Source organism: Rattus norvegicus, chromosome 15, assembly GCF_036323735.1.
Source record: "Rattus norvegicus strain BN/NHsdMcwi chromosome 15, GRCr8, whole genome shotgun sequence".
Classification (NCBI taxonomy): Eukaryota; Metazoa; Chordata; class Mammalia; order Rodentia; family Muridae; genus Rattus; species Rattus norvegicus.
In genome coordinates, this window is record NC_086033.1 from 80,965,197 (window position 1) to 80,985,301 (window position 20,105).

Consider the following 20,105-nt stretch of genomic DNA (forward strand, 5'->3'; position numbering starts at 1 on the left):
AAACTAATTTTTATTACTAATGACACGGAGTAAGGCAGCCGAGGGTGGGCAAGGGGATAAAGCTGTGGTAGAGTTGCTTCTATGAAGCCAGTCCTGGCTATAATAACTCACATTCAGATATGTCTGAAACTCTATTAACCATCACAAGCCATTGAAAATAAAGACATTATAATTACTAATACAAGCTCATATTTTACCATGAGGGACAAACATCTACTTCTTAATTCTAACACCAGGACTTCATGGGCATCAGAATTAAACACAAACCATGGCATGGAATCACAGTTAAACACGGTACACCTGAATACATATGGGAATAATTGATGGTCTGAAATCTCCCCATGTAGTGTTCTTTCTCCTAGGGAGAAATAAATAAAGAATAAGAGTCAGATCCAATAATTTGTAGCCATCATTCATCGTTTTATAGGTATAATTAGTAAGCTTAAGTGGAACTCTGTTTGGAGATTTACAATCTCAGGAGTGTGATTAGATGTGAATTAGAAGAGTGTGTAGTTGCGCCACACTGTATGATAATACAAATCGTGTTAACAGAGATTTGCCAAAATATAATTTAAAGAAAAAATCAGGATGCTCCAACATTTCCATCTTAAATTTGAGGCAAAGAGTAGTTCGTCTTTTATTTAACTTCTAAGCACTCACACATAATTTGTGGCTACAAATTAATCTTTTTACAGCTATGCTTTAAAAATCGACATAGTGAAATCCACGCCCGGTTGTGGAAGTTCGAAGCCCCGGAAAGTCTGGCGTGCACCTTTACCATCTGCCAGCTTAAACGGTGCCTTCAATGAAAGTCTGCGTGATGTGTAGAGGGAAATGCTGCTATTGGCTAGAAAATCATCTTTTAAGAATTATCCTTTCCAAGACCTGTGTGATTTCTTTCAAGAAAGAACATGATTGAAAATACATCTAGTTGTAATGACAGTTAACAATAATTCCCACATGGCTCTTACCAGCCACCTTCCTAACACCTCTGTTTACGTTACTTTGTCAGCTGAGGAGATGGTCCAGGTGGTAGACCAGTACATATACCTGTCTTCTTCTTAGTTTTAGGGACTGAGGATCTAAAGTGCTTAAACAATTTGCTTGCATGGTCAGTATTATGTCAAGAATGAACAGAAACATGGGAATGTGAATCCAGGAGATCAGGATCTAAAGTAACTATATGTGTGTGTGTGTGTGTGTGTGTGTGTGTGTGTGTGTGTGTGTGTGTGTCCACAGACGATGCACACATCACACCTGTGCTGACTCTCAGAAAACAAGTGGATGTTTTGACCTCCTGATGGCAAAAGAATATCAGCAGAGGAACAGCTCTTAGGAGTTAAAGTGAAATCTCAAAGTCACAACATGAGTGTTCTCAAAATTCGCTGTGGCTTTCCCGACACTAAATTACACTATGTTAATTTTAATCCTTTTGCATTCAACACAATAAACTAGGTTGCTGTCAAATAAATTCGGTACTGGAATTTATTTTATAACTAGTTTATTAATCATTCGTATATAAATAATTGGATTTTTCTTCATTATAAAGAAAACTAAACTTTGCTTTTAGAAACCATTCTTGAGAGAATGTAAATTAGAATTGAGTGTCAGGGCATGAAATGACTGCAGAAAATACCTCTCACTAACGATGAGGTCCGAGGTAGCTCCGAAGTCAGCTTAATTGATTTTATCACGTTACTAAACTTTACACGAAAAGAATTATTTATTTGCATTTTGAATGTTAATACTTATAAATTTATGCCACCATTATTATCTAGGCTACGTTTAGCTACTCAGAGGCACTTCGTGAATTATGATATAAAAAGAAGGCTGTCACACAGAAAGCAAGTCGCATAAAAACAAAAGGAACTCAGAGTTTGAGTTCAGTGCTGAGCTCAAGTTATATATATCCATGTGCCTCAGTTTCCTCAAATATCATAGGAACATTCCATAGAGATTTAAAAAGAACAAAAAAAAAAAGAAAAGAAAAATACTTGACATACCTCCAGCTCCATTAGGAACGGACCTCTTTTGTAACCCGTGAGACAGGGCTGCACCATACAGAATGAACTCCGTGGACAGACCGTCCTTCCTCTAGCCTTATGTCTCGTTAGTTTCAGGGCTCCCTCCTCACGTTCTCTCGGTTCCCATGAATATATATGATTTGGCACTAGCTAGAGATTCTGGTTTCCAAGCCTTCCAAGGCACGTCTCTTGGTTTTTGCTATGATCCCTCAGTTTGGGAGAGCAGAAACCCCTGCTGCCATTCTTCAGGAGACAGATTTAGAATAGAGTCGAAGCTGAGGACGTTCTGCCAGGAAACACTGTCGGCCTAGCGCTCATGGCAGATATAAAAGTGAATTTTAATAGACTTGTTTCTTTGAACTAGCTAAAATATTTTTAGCCAGTAAACTTTATCCTGAACGAGTGAACATACTGATTTTTTTTTCTTATCTGGACCCTTGTTGCCTGCTATCTCAGCCATAAAAAATTACATAGCCATTGAAAAAAATAATCAGCCTTTATAAATCTTAGTTTTTCAAACGAAAGAGCAATTTTCATTTACCAAATGCTTTGCACCCTTTTAGAAAGTGTGATTGAACTTTCTTTTTTTAAAGTGTAAGTACTGTAGAAACGATACTGAATGCTAAATAATGTGTTTGTTTTTCAGCTGTCGTAAGTCTAAAGAGATTTTTTTGAGTACTTCAATTATAAAAACATTTAAAACATACAAACTTGTGCAATTTTTATTTTAATGAAGATGAGAAGTTCATTAAAGAAGATAAATATTTCATTAGATCTTAAATAAAACAAAGAGATTTTTGGCTTCTCTCAGCACAAAATTCCTTTGAAAGATTAATTAATACATGCAAATTATGCAAATTAGACCCATGCAAATATTTTATGAAGACAATTAAGGGAACCATTAATTACTGCTTTTTTTGCTTCAGTGAGATTCATTCATTTAATTTTAATTTCACTTTAACTGTTTTGATGTATAATCTTGCGGCTAAGAACTTTATCTTTCCTGGCGGGTCACTTAAACTTATAAATTCCATCAAGTGAGCACACAGAAATCTGTAAAGGTATTCTTGAGACTATGTTTAGTATCAAGAGAAATTTTTGACACAATGCACTCCCACAAACAGGGAAACTGGAAGGGAATGTGAGCTCATTCTTGGACAAGGTTCAACTGCTGGAAAAGCAATTAATTTGCTTTGGCTGTGCTAATATAGGGGAATTAGAAAGTGTGACACAAGACAAATAGAAATAATTAGTTCTCCAAAATGATGTTCTCATTAATATGGTTCGAACAGTAGAAATAAAAAAAAAACATTATTGTGGCATGTCTGCATTCTGTCCCTGACCATGGGAGGTAGAATAAAGCACCATAAGCTTTTTATATTTATGGTGTAAGTGATGATGTTTTAATTTTTTCCTAAGTGAGTGTCTGTATCGAAGGGTGTTATATGTCTCGAATGTCCAAACGACATATGCTCTCCAAGTTGATAATGGACTTCCCACCACCATTTGTTTGTGTATCAGTTTTTAAGTTTTGTTCACAGTTATCCCATATTTAAGTGAACAAAGACAAGAATTCCTCGTCTGTAGCTAAAATATTTAAAGATCACATTTATGACACTCAGATGTAATAAGCTGTTTTAGAAATGTGTGTTTATGTTTCATTTTTAAAAAGTTATTCTGTTTATTAAATTCCCCTTAGCTGTCCAGGCTACAATAAAGGAGGAGAGAGGCTATGGACATACTGAGTCTCAGGGTATGGTATAATTTCACTATGGTATGAATGATCTGTATCCTTTATATTATCATCCTCAATAAGGAAAAAGTTGGCGGTAAATATCATCAGTTTTCCTCATGATTAGAGAATTTTGAAATTCTAAGCACAAATATTTAAGTGAGTTTCTCATAAATAGAAAGATAAAATTAAAATAGTGAACTTAATAAAAAAAGGCATCTTAAATTATTTTATAATCTTTGTCTCAGCAATTAAAATTGTGTCTTTACTATTACAATACCGGAGTCTTATTTGAATACTCTCCTTGGACACATCGTTTAGCCATGCACCTCGTCCTTGACGCTGAGATGAGAGAGAGGCTGTGACGTGTGCGCAGAGACTGTGTTCCATATTAACCTTCTTCGTGTTTGCTCAAAGCATTTTGTGAAATTTTTACAAAGGAGATTTTTCTCTCACTCATCCTTAAATTCCTTAATGTACCCCCCTTTACTCAATACTGTTGAAACAGATGCATGCTGCACTTTATAAATTATGATCAACTGTGAATTTTATTGGTGTGCTTTGCTTAATCACTCCTTGACTTCAGTAATTATGACAGTAAATCAAAGCAGATATAGCAAGGCATTGATCTTTAAGGTCCACTGTTCTTATCATTCCCTGTTTCCACTTATCACTTTATTTTAGTACTTCATATAGCGTAAACCCTGTCATAAACACGTGTACAAATGAGCCAGTTCACTTCAATTATTGACATATTATTAGTTCTCTATTAAGAAAGTTGCTTCAATACTGATAAAAGTTTACTTGTACAATGCCCATTTTCTTCTCTAAACTTGTAAGTCAAGTTAACCCTGAACTTTTTAGGTATATGTCATTTATAATAGCTATGTTCATTATAGTATTTTTGCAAGAAAAAAAAAACAAGGGTATCCAATAGCTTACAAAGACACAATATGACAACAATACAAGAAAGTAATTTTATTTACTAATAATGGATTTGATATGGCAGTATTTCAGTCCAAGGAATAACAAAGCATACACTGAAATTATAAATAAATATTAATATAATACTTTATGAAATAGATATGCACCCATGGAACTATTTGAAGTTAACCCGTATGATTCTGGTTAAGCAAGTAGTTAACAATGATTCGTAAGTATGGAATCATAACTGCTTATTGGTTACTGCCTTCAATGCCACCTTAAACTGACTAAATATGTTGAAATAACACCAAAGGCCCCAAATCAGTGGCAAAGTACTAAAAGCAAATTTGTTATTGCTTTGTTTTGCTCAAGTAATAAAATTCTAATACTTATATTCTTAAATGAAAACAATAGTTGAGGTTATTTTCAGGCTGATCTTTTACGTCCAAATGACTCAACACAAGTGTTTATACAATGAGAGCGGCCTAGAGTTGCGTGTAAATCCTAGGCCATTGTTTCTGTTTGCTTTGATATTACAATATCTATTCTCGTTTTTTATTTTAAACAAATTTTAATGTGTACAATTTGGTACAGGTAAATAAATTATTTTCTTTAAACTCTCCACAAACAGGTTTCAATGGGACGAATTAAAAATTATATACTAAATAAGGACCAATTTTCCAAACATTAAAATTTAAATTACATTTTAAAGAAGTAATAACTTCATGGCTTACGAGTTGACAACTTGTAAAGTGAGTATGTTATTTTATAATAATCCAATTTAATATTAATGGCTAAAATATGTCTGCATGTGTACTGTCACCTGGTAGATGGATGCTAAGTGCTTTACATGGATCACTTTATCTAAATTCTTATTAACCCTCAGAAATTGAGTTTCGTTAAAAGATAAAGTAGTGAAAAAGATCCTGAAGTCTACGAGTCCTGGTGTTTGGAATCTGGGGTCTGCAGAGATGTGATAACAGTTCTCACTCCCACGGGAAACTCAGAAGTTTGTTTTCAAGCACTGGAAAGGGTGTTTTCAGAAAGCAAGCCTATGACAATCAAGTTTGACTTTAAAAAGTCATGAAGACATTTTAAGTTCAAGGAAGCTTCAGTTAGTCTCTGCTGAAGGTCACGTCTAGGGTTGCCTTTTAACAGCCTCTATTCATACACACATTCTATGAGAAACCATAGATTTGTGTATGAGTTAGGGTTTCTATAATTGTGATAAAACACAGCAGCAACAGTAACTTGGGGAGAAATAGGGATATTTGGTTTTTACAATCTGGGTCAAAGGCTATTGAGAAAAGCCATAGCAGGAAGCTAGAAGTAGGAACTGAGGCAGAAGTCATGGAAAAAGGTGGTTACTGGTTTGCTTTGCAGGGATTACTTAAGTCTTCTTTCTTATACAACTCAAGACCAATGGCCCAGTGTTGGTTACATCGACAGTGACCTAGGCACTCCCACATCAATAATTAATGAGGAAAATAATTGTCAAACTTGTCTATGTGCAAGAATTATGAAGGCATATTCCGCAATCCAGTGTATTTCTTCAGAGATGACTGTAGTCTTGTGTTAATTTAATAAACTATTAGCCAGGACAATATGCTATGTGGAAAATTCATGGTTTATATTTATGATAAATCCATTATATACTAAGTCTTGGTGATGAAGATGAATCTTTTATGCAAGTATAGTTCATTCCACAATTTTTGTTACTTTATTCATTTAGAGTGAGACGTTCCAGTGTAAAAGCACAGCATTTGCTTATATCTACTAAAATTGTAAAAAACAAAAATGGAACTAATGCTTTGCGTTAGAATTCATCCTTTAGTACTAAATAATTTTGGATGTTATTAGTAACAAATTTAATTTATTCACAATATTCTGGCTACTTGAAATGAGTGTATGGATCTAAGTAGTTATCCTGAAACAGACTTATGTTAAGTCCAGGTTGCAATTTGTGTCAGGGAGAACCTTCTTTGGACTTCTAAATCTCAATTCACAGGCAATGCAATTCCAAGCAAGGCAACCAACTGGTAGACTGATAATCAAGGAATTAATTAGCCCCTCTGATCTTTGCCTTTCCTTTTTCTTTTAATTAGAATGTTATATAAGACAGGAGAAATGGCTCCATAAACATTTCATTCTCAATCCTACTGCCTGATCTTAATTGTTGACTTGATTAAATTGAAAAGTGCCTGGAAGATTGATAGTGTGCACCTCAGAGTGTGTCTGCAAAGCTGTTTCCAACAAGGAAGAGCGGAAGAGAGGATCCACCCTGAAGGTAGCTGACTCTAGTCCTACAGCCTGGTGGAGGTCTGGAGAGATTGTAAACAAGAGAGGAAAAGAGAATGCTGAGCAGAAAGGGATCCCTTCTCTGTGCTTCTCAGGTTTCACTCTGACAGTATCGCTGCCTTCTGTTGTTTTTCCCACCCTGGTACCCGGAAACCTTTGGAACTTTGAGCCAGAAGCAACATTTTCTGCCTTGAATTGTTTCTCTAAGATATGTACTCATTAGAAGGTCTGACTAGTACATGGTAATTCCATTCAATTACTAATGTACACATATTAAATGCACAATATCACAAAGTCTAAATGAAAAAATCTGTGTTGGTAGGATGTTTAATGCATGCTAGAACATTTGAAGCAATACAAAACTTAATAAAGCATGTAAGTTCTAGCTGAACATGTAAAGCAGGCCCGTCCTCCCATCACACAGCAGGTCGAGGCTGAACAACTGAAAGTTTGAATCAGCCTATGACATAGTATGACATAGTATGACACAGTATGACATAGTATGACACAGTATGAACACACATACCGCACACACACATACACACACAAAATATACATAACACAGACACACGGTACACATACACGCATACAAACACACACACATACACACACACATGCACTTACACAGACACACACATATATGCAATGTTTGCATCATGATACTCTGATGCTGAAAACTATTAGCCAAATAGCAGTCCTCCACTTTAAAGGGAAAGAAGGACATCACTTAACAAGCACAATCTATAAGCACTCAGGGGAAAACTACAATGGTGTGTCCAACAACTGGAACCCATTACAGTTCCGACTGACAAACTCTTGCTGCGACCTTCAATAAGCCATTCTCCTTCATTAAGCCTCAGTTTCCTACTTTGTACAACAAAGAGTTTCATTCGATCATAAACTCCTTTCCCAATACTAAGGCAATAACATCATGATAGTGTACTTGGCATAACATCAATGTTAAAACGTATTTTTTGAATAGATGAATAATTTAAAAAGTCAGCATGCATCTTCAAATATCTAGAAAGCAGAAAGAAGATATTTTTAAATAAAAAAAGATTGAGAATGTGAAGGCAAGCCTTTTATGTGTTTTCATTGGAATAGTATTTGGTTTTCTGTGATCTGAGATCAGTCAAATAGGAGAATAAAAAGCCAAGTAGTTTGATTATGGCTATTGGAAGTAAATAAAAGAGATGTACTTTCAAGTGAAGTCAAGATTTTGTAAGCATAACTTGCAGACAGAGTAAGATGTCAGATGAGCCATAGCTCATATTTACATTGATTCAAAACACCAAATGGCAAAATATTGCATAAAAATGAAAATAAATTCTATAAGGGAGGTAAAAGTTTTAAAAACTTTTAGAAAATGTCTGTTTATGCATATGCTTGTGAAATGTTAGATACATAATTATACCACATTAAGTTAGAATTTGTATATGGTGTAATGTTCAATATTTAATTATCTTAAGTAAAAGTAAGAGAAGGGTGAAGTTAATGTATGCAAATAAGATTAAATTTCTTTATAGGCATGATTATAGAATAAATTGAAAATGGAATATTGAATATAGGTGAAAAACTGCAAAGTACAAATCTCAGGTCAAAAATATGAAGAATAAGTACAAAGAGAAAACCAAACTGGTAATTCATCCACCAGATGAAAACTTTTATTTCTGCGAGAATTTATAAGGTCTGACATTCTTAGTCGAAATCAAGTCACATCTCCCCCAACCCCCCTTTCTATCAGCTCCTCCAGCTGAAGTCTGGAAAATCATCCTTGAGGGATATTCACACAGACAACATCTACCATTGGTCCTGTCTACCAAAGCCTGATCGATGGCTTCAGAGGATAAGCAGTGTGTCTTACTACATGACCAATCTTCTACCAGACAGCAGGGACACATTCAGGAACAAAACTGAGCCTCAGCCCCAGCTCAAGGAGACTTTAAACACTGCAGAGGTGGCAATGCACAACTTGGTCCTGAGGAGGAACAGAAGGCTCCCAACTCCAACAGGAAGAACTGGTTCTGAGCATCCAGTAGAAACTCCAGGGGCAGGATGGAGGAAAGGATAAGGAAGTACTCTTGGACACAGTCACTTTTAAATCAAGACTGTGAAGATGGATTATGTCTGACAGAAAGGGTCTAAACTGTCCCTTGGGTTAGGGAAAAAATCAGTACGGTTATTAGGAAAAGAAAAATAATAATTCCAATACATTAAGGAACATAGAAAGATAGGAGGTACAACTGAGCATTAGAATGAAGGTATTCTGGGGAGGAAGGTCATCCTCGATTCTTTCTCATTGTGTATTAAGGAGGACAGATTTAGACCAGCTCAAAGGACAGTGGTGAACCAGGTGTGTACAATGAATTTTGAGATCCTTCTGAGGCAAGAAACTAGACAATCATATATTATAATATGATACATCTAAACATGTCTGAATGAGTTTGAAGGATTTTATGAGCTTTTAATATATTATATATTATATTATACTATTATTATATATAGTATGTTATATACAATTATTAAGGATGTTATTGTCTATCAAGAGAGAATATCATGGGCACAGGATTTAAATGAATAAAGCTATCAAGTTACAGGTTTGTACACATACAGTGTGCATATATTTGACCGTGAAAGTAGAGTGACTTGGGACCATGTTTTTTACTACACATAAACAATATAAAAATTGAATATGTATATGAAATTTGTATATATGCTCAAACAACCTTATAAAACATAAAGTAGAATATGTTTTTCAAACTGTAACAGAAATTAAAATATGGGTGTCTGTTAATAGTCACATTATGGGAGGCCTAATTGCAATATAAATCAGATCCTGAAACAAATTACTTCTAAATATTTGGATATTCACTCTGCATTCTGAATCTCAACCAAACTCATGAATTTTGAGTTACTTATTTGCCATATCAGTAATGCAGAATTTTTTTCCCTGTGTACTATAAACAGATTTACCTCACTAATCAAGAAAAGTTAAATGATTAATGATTTTATTCTTTAGGATTAGTTCCTACACCATTCTGTTTTCTTCTTTGACATATTTTTGATTTTTATGGAAATGGCAATATAAAATGCCTGTGAGACACTGCCTTGTCTAACCTAGGTGCTTCTGTGACACTAATTATCTTGCATATGAGCAGTCAGTAAGTACCCAACATCTAGATGACTCACGCCAATGCCAAGGGTGGCATTATTTATGGCTAAAGTCTTAAAAATACATGAAGTGTATAAAAATTTCGGGTTATCTCAGTTTCGTTTTGTTTTGTTTACCAATTCAAATGTGTCATTTCCGAATAGGGAGTGATCTCTGTGATGGTTGGATTGGGAATAAGAGAGCAGCTGAGCCGCCTATCACCCCAGCTGGGCTTGGGGACTCAGGATGAGATACTGTGTCAAGGAAGTTTGCTTCTGCCTGTTTGGTTGTTTGGCTGGTTTGTGTCTTGTTTTCTTTTGTTTGTTTGATTGATTTTATTTTTTTATTATTAACCTGTAAACAAGCAGATGCCGCACGGCTCCCAAACGCATAACAGAGACTGGTTCATAAATGAGAAATGAGTTTCAACTCAATCTTAATCGCCTCTTCTACCTTTCATTTAGACAGATTTCAACTTCTAATCAACTTTTCTCCAATTCTGCTGTACACTACAAATGTGCTAAGTTAGTCTTGAAGTTAAAAGCATTCAAAACAAAACAAAAAAACATTCAAAACAAAACAAACATCCAAAACAAAACAAAAAAAAGAAAGAAAAACTCTTAATATTTCTCAATAGAGTTGGGGTGGGAGAATCTGGTTTTGGTATTATTTTAAAAGTATTCGGTAGGAAAACCACAGTTGAAATAACTATTTTAGGAAGAGTGGAGTTGGAGTGTGGTGCTGTGTGCTTTAATACCAGCATTCAGGAGACAGAAACAGGCAGATCTCTGTGAGCTCCAGACCAGCCTGGTCTAAACCGGAAGGAGAGGGAAGAGGAGAAGGAGGAGGGGTGAGAGTGGAGGAAGAGCAGGAGGAAAGGAAGGAGAAAAGACCCAAGAAACCAATTAATAGGCTTAAAGTTTTTCATCTCATACATTTTCTTTTTAAACTCACAACTTGGAAAAATCATTAACCAAAATTGTGAACACTACAAAGAAAATTAGGAACAAAAAATGGTATTTTGAAAACAACAGTTGGAAGAAATATAAATGGACGATTTTTCTATTTAAAAATAATATTATAATTTATATTTGGTTTAAGATTATTATGGAAACATTTTGTTTTTCAAAACTTGAAGCAATTTAATTATGCTTACTGCTTTATTCAGTTGATTTTAATTCTTGGTAGGAAAAGAAAGAAAACAAAATAATTTTTTTTCCTGTAAGTAAATCGCAGCAATACAAATTTAGCATTTTCAATATCCAGCCTTATTCAGCAAGATTTTAATTATATTAAATGCAGATTTAGGTATATGTGATCTTTAGAATTTAAAATGTTCCTATTTAGGAACAATTTCATTAATGACCCAAATTCTGTTGCCCGTGAACTATGCCATATGTACTCTGGGATAAGTAAGCAACCTATTTGGTGTGATTTCAGTTTTTTGTGAAATAACTTTACTAAATAGTCTAGGCTGGTCTCCCACTTGCAATCCTTCTCCAAAGGATTAGAAATCACAGGTTTGTGTCACCTTGCCCAAGTGCAAAAAAAAAAAAAAAAGAATATGGCAAAAAAAGGCTGTTTTTCATCAGTACTAACAATGAATAACAATAAACACACAGAGATGTGTGATCTGTATAACTTTTGCCTATGTTCAATAGACAATTACATATATATAATACCAAAATGGACTCTCTGAGGTTTCTTAGAGTCTTTCATATTATCTGATTTAGTGTGCACATAATCCCTTGTGTAAACACAGTAGGACTGCTGTTACCTTTTGCCCATATTGAGGGAATCGTTCTGGATAATGAGAATTGACTTTCTGGTAAGAGTAACTTTTTCCACTATGTATGTTCTTGTCACGTGATCCAAAAGATGTGCATAAGTGTACTGAAATGTATCATTCTGTTAAAAAGGAGATAGGTTTTTGCATCTAGAACCTCATTAATCTTCTATTCAATGGCATATTATTCAAGTCTTGCTAATTAAAACTAATTATTATGACACTAGGAAAGATAAATATTGGTTTGAAACATAACATTATATCCCCAGGAATATTTCTTCAAATTCGGGATTGTTATTTACTGGGTTATACGATGCAAAACCAGTGCGCTTCTTTCACACTAAGCCAGGGCTGACACTTCTGGAGCTGACTAAGTAATACAATTAGTATCAAATGATGCCCTAAAAATGATTGAGCTTAAAATGTAAAACAAAAGCAGCTGGGAAGATTACGGCCATTAATCATTTTAGATTTCCCCTTGAAGAATCATCTTCACTTGGAATAGAAAACAAATGCTTTTTTCCCTGTTTCCGTATTCATGTTGTTAGTGGGTTGGTTGTCTAGTATAGGTGTTGGGGAGCAAAGGCTGCTGACTTCATTTTTGCTCAATCCCAAAGGCTCGCCAATATACCATAACTAGCTTTCTGGCTGTTTAACACAACCTCCTTAGTATTCTATATATGATCTTACTCAACACAACTTCATTGTTAAAAATGCATATTATAAGGGGAGGGGGGAGGGGGATGTTTGCCCGGATACCGGGAAAGGGAATAACACTCGAAATGTATATAAGAAATACTCAAGTTAATAAAAAAAAAAGAAAATAAAAATGAAAAGCTTTGGTTACTAAAAAAAATGCATATTATAGTATACAGAATACATGAAAAACCTACATAGGTCCTAAACAAGAACCCTCGCTCTTAGCATTTAGTGAATCTATTTTGTATGCATCCTGCAGTGACGATCACGAAAATGAGTAGACACGTTTCCATTTTGAAACTATCTCCGTCACATATGACTTTATGGAGAATGGAAATTATAAAGCCTGCCAGAATTAGATTGTGCTCCAAACACTCAATAAAACACATTTACTGTGTCCAAGATTAAATCATACATTGTTTAAAATTAATTATTCCCTTTTAATTGCATTATCTAAACAGAAATGACCTGTTAATTTAAAGAAAATCTATCAGCGCGAAATGAATTCACTCACGTAAACAAGCAAGATGAACTTGACCTTGTTTGAACTTGTTTTGATGTGGCCCAGATGGTAGGCTACATGCTTGAATAGCGGCCTAAAGCTGAGGAAAAACTCATATACCCAGATCTAGATTTATAGCCTTCTGCAAATTCCTACCTTGTATTGTCCTTTCAGCATCTGCTCTCCCGCCACTGCGGTCAGCTTCTATCTCTGGGGTCAGGGAGTCTAAAAGCACAGAGGGGTAAGAAGGACACATATTTCATTTGATTCCTGTTGCCTTTTAAAATCAAGAGCTACCTGTTCATTTGATATGGAATTAAAACCCTGTAAATCTTTCTCATCTTTTCAAGATTTGACAAAAAGGTAATTATGAGAATTTTCAGAAGGTGTAGATAGGTAAGTAAAGTAAAATTATTCCGTATGATGGAAAAGAGTAGGGGTTCTTAGATTAACCTTGTATCATTTTTCTGTAGAAATGGATTTTGTTAAGCAGAAAAAGCAATGCCAAGTTTCAGATAGTGAGATTAAATGACAAAATGATCACATTACCTATCAAATAAAGCATTGGCTGAATGGTGCACGAGACCTAGACATACACACACACACAAGCACATAGCTATGTTGTCCTGCCGCTGATACAAATCAAAGTTGCTTTTGCAAAAACATGCATGCTCTCACCATTTAAGACCCGGAGACTGTCCGCTGAAGCTGCTTGTTTCAGTGTCTGCTCTGCTTGCTCTCGGCGCTTTGTCTCAAATTCTAGTGCTTCTTGCAGTTTTCTCTTTGCTTTTTTTTCCTTCTTTAGCCTCTTTTGGACTATGGCTGGAAAAGAAACCTGCAGATTACTCTTTGAGCTTGTAAGGATGCTGATTTGTAAGCGGTCAATAATCCTTAGAGTAGTCATTTCTCCTTATAGAACAGTCCGGCTACTGACTGAGAGGAAATCGCGAGTCCCAACTTTAACTTAAATAATCCCAAAGCACATTTTCATAAAAGCTGATTCCTTATTTAAACCTTAAATGATTACAAGAATGGCTTAAGTGCTCTATGAAGATAAACTTAACAGAGGGCACTAACGATAGCAAACGTGTGTACCCATTGTTACAGGGAGCTTGTTAAAACAAAAGTTGTGGCTTAGGCTCTGCTTGGAAATCAGTTCACTGAATCGTGCATATTTTTGTGTGCACACTACAGAGCACACACAACAGTGTACACTGTCGCATGTGGGTCCCTTGTCTCAGGAGACAGTTCCTCCGCAAATGCTGCTAAAGGAAACCAGAAATTTAAAAATCCTAGATTTTTAATGATTATTCCTTCTGATTCTATAAAAGACACAATATTACATGTATATCAGGAATAACATACTTCTGCTATTAACACACAGAAGCAGTCATTTCTTATGACAATTATAAGACTATAGTATAATAATTATAATATCATAATCAACACTATTAATTTCTTAATGAGAATGATTACTTCTTGGGTAATACTACAACGTATTTCAAGAAAACATGCTATCGTTGCATTTTGTTAAAATCATAGTGGAAATAAAGCCTTCCTTGAAGTTGCAACATTCTACTGATGGCATGGCTTTATATGAAGGAGTATGATACTGAGACAGTGTCCAATGATAACCAACAAATAATAACAACAGAAAGAATCACAATGTGCATTCATGGACTGCTTTTACTTTGTCTATTCCTATGTAGACACACTGAGCTAGAAATGTTGGCAAATGTAAGTTCTTTAAAATTATCTTTCTGAATAATAAAGAACCACTGTGGATGTTTGACAACATCACCATGACAAAACCAGTCCTTTAGATATAAAGAGCAACTGGTCTGTTTCTTGCTACCCATTACAGAACAAGGAATTTACTTAATTTTATATTTAATCAGCATGTAAACATAGGAAAGTATTCTAGTAAATATTCAGTTTCAGTTTCTATTCCCCACATGTCTCGTTAGTAATATCATTAGGTCTACGTTGATGGCAGCCCATCAACCTCTTGAACTCATTAGCTTTTGTACCACATAACTCAAATAATTTTACCCCCGAATGGCCATTGACTACATACATTCTTATCTGTGAAATAATTGACACTGACCTCAAACCAATGCTAATTTTCTTCTATTAAGAATGAAATAATTTTCTTATTTCACTGTTCTCATAGTTCTTTTTCCAAATGTTATTATTTAACATTTGTCCACGAAAGGATGTAGTAGTTTTGAAACATGTTTATAAATAGCAAATGATCATGCAACATGCATCCACAGCACTAAGCCGTTTACCACTCAATTTCCTTCTATATGATTGCATGAAATAAGACTGAACCTGTTTTCTGCAGGATAATACACTTCATCAGTTGATACATTCGTAAGTATGAATAATTATTTTTTTTATTTTTTTAATCTTCTTTTTTTTATACTCCAGATTTTATCCTCCTCCAGGTCCCGACCATCCTCTGACTATTCTACATCCTGTACTGCCCCACCTCCACCAAAATGTCCCCAACCTTGACGCCCCCACTTACTCACCCCCCACCCCCATCCCACCAAACTCCCTACTCCCTGGGGCTTCCAGTCTCTTGAGGGTTAGGTGCATCTTCTCTGACTGAACCAAGACCTGGCAGTCCTCTGCTGTCTGTGTGTTGGGGGCCCTCATATCAGCTGGTGTGTGCTGCCGGGTTGGTGGTCCAGTGTCTGAGAGATCTCAGGGCTCCAGGTTACCTGAGACTGCTGGTCCTCCTGCAGGGTCATCCTCCTCCTCAGCTTCTTCTAGCTTTTCCCTAATTCAACTACAGAGGTCAGCAGCTCCTGTTCACTGGTTGATTGCGTTTATCTGCATCTGACTCTTTTAGCTGTTTGTTGGGTCTTTCAGAGGGCAGTGGATAGGTCCCATTTTGTGAGCACCCCACAGCCTAAGTAATAGTGTCAGGCCTTAGGACCTCCCCATGAGCTGGATCCCTGTTTTGGCCTGATTCTGTACTTCCTTTTCCCCAGGCTTTTCTCTATTTTTCTCCCTGCAGTTCTTTCAGACCGGAACAATTATGGGTCAGAATTTTTGACCGTAGGATGACAATCCCATCACTCACTTTATGTCCTATCTTTCTGCTGGAGGGGGAGGGGAGACCTTTAACTAGTTCCCTCTCCCTATTGTAGGGCATTTCATTTAAGGTCTCTTCCCTTTGAGTCCTGAGAATCTCTCACCTCCCAGCTCCCCAACTTACTCTAGGGAGTTAATTAAATGGGAGGAGATTCAAGAGGTCATCTGTGGATGTTTTGCCCTCTAGTGGTTAAAGGAATAAAACTGAAAACAAAACCTGGTCCTACTAGACTTGTAAGTCTCCAAAAGTTATTTTAGAAATTTTAAGGCCTATTTTTAGTCTTATATTAATCTTCGTCAGGCTAGAGAAAAACAGAAGCATGGCTATCTCATGAAAAATGCTTCCACAGATTGAACTCATTGCTCAAACTTCCTTATTTACTTTACACACATCTCTTACCAAATTTGCCATGCTTGAGCTATTTTAGACCTTAAATCTATGCATATTTATATTATTTTATATCATGTTATATGATGAATGAGTGTTCTGTGATATATGACGATGTCTCTGAAAAGGAAAATTCAGAAACCTGCTAGCTATTGATTCATAATATCTAATGAAGCAACCATGGAATGCTGGGAGCATTGTTTCTAAAATGAAAACAATGATCTTTCAATGACTACCTCAAACATGAAAGGATGACAGTTGAAGAATTTATACTGGATACTTATAAAATTAAAGAAAGGGAAACCACCCCTTTCTATAGATCTTGTCAACTCATATAGCTGCATCAAATGAGAGATTGGTGGTCATCTTCAAATTCATGAACAAAATAAATATACAATATGAATGATCTTCAAAATTATTTATCGATGACCAGTACAATATTTTAAAAGAAACAATTTGCAGATCAATAATGCCATTAATTTTATCCAATAAGAATTCATTTTGGTCTGTACTTTATGTACTTGACCTTGTTGAACGAAAGCGAAGCATTTAGAAGGAAAATTATATAAACACTTAACTTCAGTTATTTGTCTAGATACTCATCAAGCTTCCATTTCAGTTGATAAATATCTTACCAAACCTGCTTTGCTTGGATAATCAGTCTCTTCTATTTTAGTTTTATGACTTTAACTCCTGAGGTTTTCAAAGAGCAAGTGTGAGTGAACACAACATTCTTCATCAGAGCTCCCATCTTATCAGAGCTCATTCTTATCTCGAAGAATATGAATTCATTAAGCTCCATAAACAATGAAAATTATGTGATCAATGATATGATAGATATACCCAATCCCCCGAGGTAGAAAATGTGAGAGAGTGTGGACGTTGAACATTCATAAATAGAATACACTCAGGAATCAAGTGCTATTCTAAGTTCAGTTACAGGCAATGAAACAAATACAAAACAATAGTATTATGTTAAATATTTCACATAAACTATTAGACCTCTGTGGAGTTTCCCAGATACCTCTGTTCTTTTGTTCCATGGCCAGCTGCTTCTCGAGTGTTTCTCTTAGTTCTCTTTCTCTTAAAAAATCCATCTTCAGCTCTGTTTTTTCCAGTTGGACCTGTTTTTCTTGAGCTCTGGCATTATCTATGGCAACTTTCAAGAGGCCCTGCACAAAGAAGGTATTCAGCATAAGAATATTTTGGTATAAACCCCATTCGTTAGTTACTTAGATGCATTTAATTCCTGCAAATTTATCCAGGATGCATAAGTGCATAGATATAACAACTAAAACACAAACTTCTAAATCTAATTAAAGTATTTTAGAAAGACAAATATTTATGGCATGTGGGTTCTATTGGTTGAATTAGACTACTTAGCTTTATAAAGCATATTGTGTGTCACAGAAAAGCTTCCTATAAAATACTAATGGGCCAGAGACACAGGCAACAATTCTACAGGCGCCATTTAGCATGGTCTGTGTGAGCATGGTCTGCTAGGCTGGCAGCGTCTTCAGAATCAATCATCCATTCCCTAGCAAGGATACGTCCTGTAAAGCTGTCTTTCATGTGTTCCTCAGTTTTACTGTCTCTGTGCCCTGTAGGAAGCTTTCTCCTTCCCTGTAGATCCTCAATTGTTCACACCCTCCTTTTAGTTTACCTTTGTTCAAAGCCACAATTCAGAAGAGGACTTCTCTGATTATCCAACCAGAAATAGTCCTTCAAGTAGATATTGCTAGCCCTCCTTAACCATTATTGTTAAGTGCACAATTAAGTAACATTAGTAGAAGTCTAATTGCTCATTGGTTCATAGCATCCCTCTTTCAATCCAATGTAAGTTTTTTGACAAAGGCAAGGATATTTGTTACTATTTAGCACTCTGTCTCCAATAGCCCAAATCATGGCCATAATTTAAAGATAATAAAATATTCACAAATTAAAATGATCATTTTGCTGAATTTTGAGATGCATAATATGTTTAAAGCATCTAGAACGAAAGATTAGCCATCAGTCATATTCATGAAGTCCTTCAAAATACAGTGATAATGTGAGAATTAGTTTGAAGAGTATTTCCCAGGCAAGTAACTAAAAAAGATTTAGTGAAAACAAAACTTGCTTGGCCTCACAACTGATTGCTGGGATGTGTACTCTCTTTATATATAATTTTCATCAAATTTAGAAGTTTCTTCATACTTTAAACATAAAATGTGAGCACAGAGTCTACGTATAAATAATCCTGTGTGCTTTGTCAGACAAGTTATTTAGGTCCAAAGTTATTACTGAAAATTGCAGTTAAAAATTCTATCACCATGAATTCAGCAATGCAAAATGCTATATTTGGATATAAAGTATTTTGTCATGGTCTGTGAATGTGCCAGTCTGAAATTTGCCATTGAAATTACACAGGAGGTGTAATTTAATGCCATTGCTAGACATTCTCAAGGATTCAACTCTTTTAAAGAGTCAGTGTGAATATTTTGAACCAGGAATTCCAACTTGAGCTTGACTTGAACCACAATAAAGAGATGGTCTGTTTCCAGCAAGACAGTATACCTCTTAATATTCTCATAAGCATATATATGCATATATATATAAAATGCTATGTATGACCTAAAGTTTTCTGGCTTAATTCTTGTATAGAAAATAAGCAAGAGTCAGGACAAGCATTTCTAAGTGACAGCTCTTCCACTCCCACTCTCTCATTGCTTAATAATAAAACACAGCTTCTAAGGAAACTGACATCTTAACTGAATTCAGTAACAGTCCTGTATATGTTTCTTCTGCACCAGGAACAAACAATTAGTAACAAATGAAAGAGATCATTACATCAAGTGCCCTTTTAGATCACCCCAATTAAAACTTTAGTTTAGCTGTATTTTAATTCTAAGATACCAAATTCTAATTTTCTGCTCTGATTGCTCTTGTTGACTTATCTTTGAAAGATGTTCTCTCTCTGCAATGTCTAGAGATTATTTAGCAAGATGCCAATGTTGGCACCACTTAATGTGTTGATTGGTTGTATTATCAGTAGCTGTTTAAAATAAATTACTATTAAACTAATATTGTCCTTGGGTGACAAGACACGATATTTTAGTGTTCTTAAATATGAAATAGTCATTACAAATAAACATGTTGAATAACGTTAAGCTCTAATCTGTGGTTTTTATTATTAATATCAGTTTTTAAAGGATGAAGATGCTGGGAGTATTAACATTTATTTATCCTTTTGTTCCAGTTATTGGTAACTGTAGCCAATGGTGTTGTATTTCCTGCTTTTTCGTATGGTGTCTGAAAAAACACCATTAGCTTTTAGGGTCTTATGCTCTGTAGAGACTATGTCGAAGCTATTTAAAATTTAGACTTTAAATTAAAGCACATCAGTAGGAGTCCAGTGTGAACTGAAGTCTGCATGAGGACCAGACTGACTGACAAAGGGAAGGTCTTGCCAGAGATAAGTCTGTGCAATAACCAAGGAAATGCAGAATGCCGATTC

The 20,105-nt window shown here is 35.4% G+C and overlaps 1 protein-coding gene across 3 annotated transcripts in view; it reads right to left on the reverse strand.

The window, feature by feature from the left end:
• The window catches only part of Dach1 (dachshund family transcription factor 1), a 381,684-nt gene that overhangs the window by 29,134 nt on the left and 332,445 nt on the right, over positions 1 to 20,105 (reverse strand). For all 3 annotated transcript variants that reach the window (XM_039093964.2, NM_001427593.1, XM_063274321.1), the window contains 3 exons: positions 17,634 to 17,781; positions 13,795 to 13,938; positions 13,273 to 13,341 (listed from right to left, as the gene is read on the reverse strand). In XM_039093964.2, coding sequence (XP_038949892.1) covers positions 13,273 to 13,341; positions 13,795 to 13,938; positions 17,634 to 17,781 — 361 coding nt within the window. The remainder of the gene's footprint in view (positions 1 to 13,272; positions 13,342 to 13,794; positions 13,939 to 17,633; positions 17,782 to 20,105) is intronic.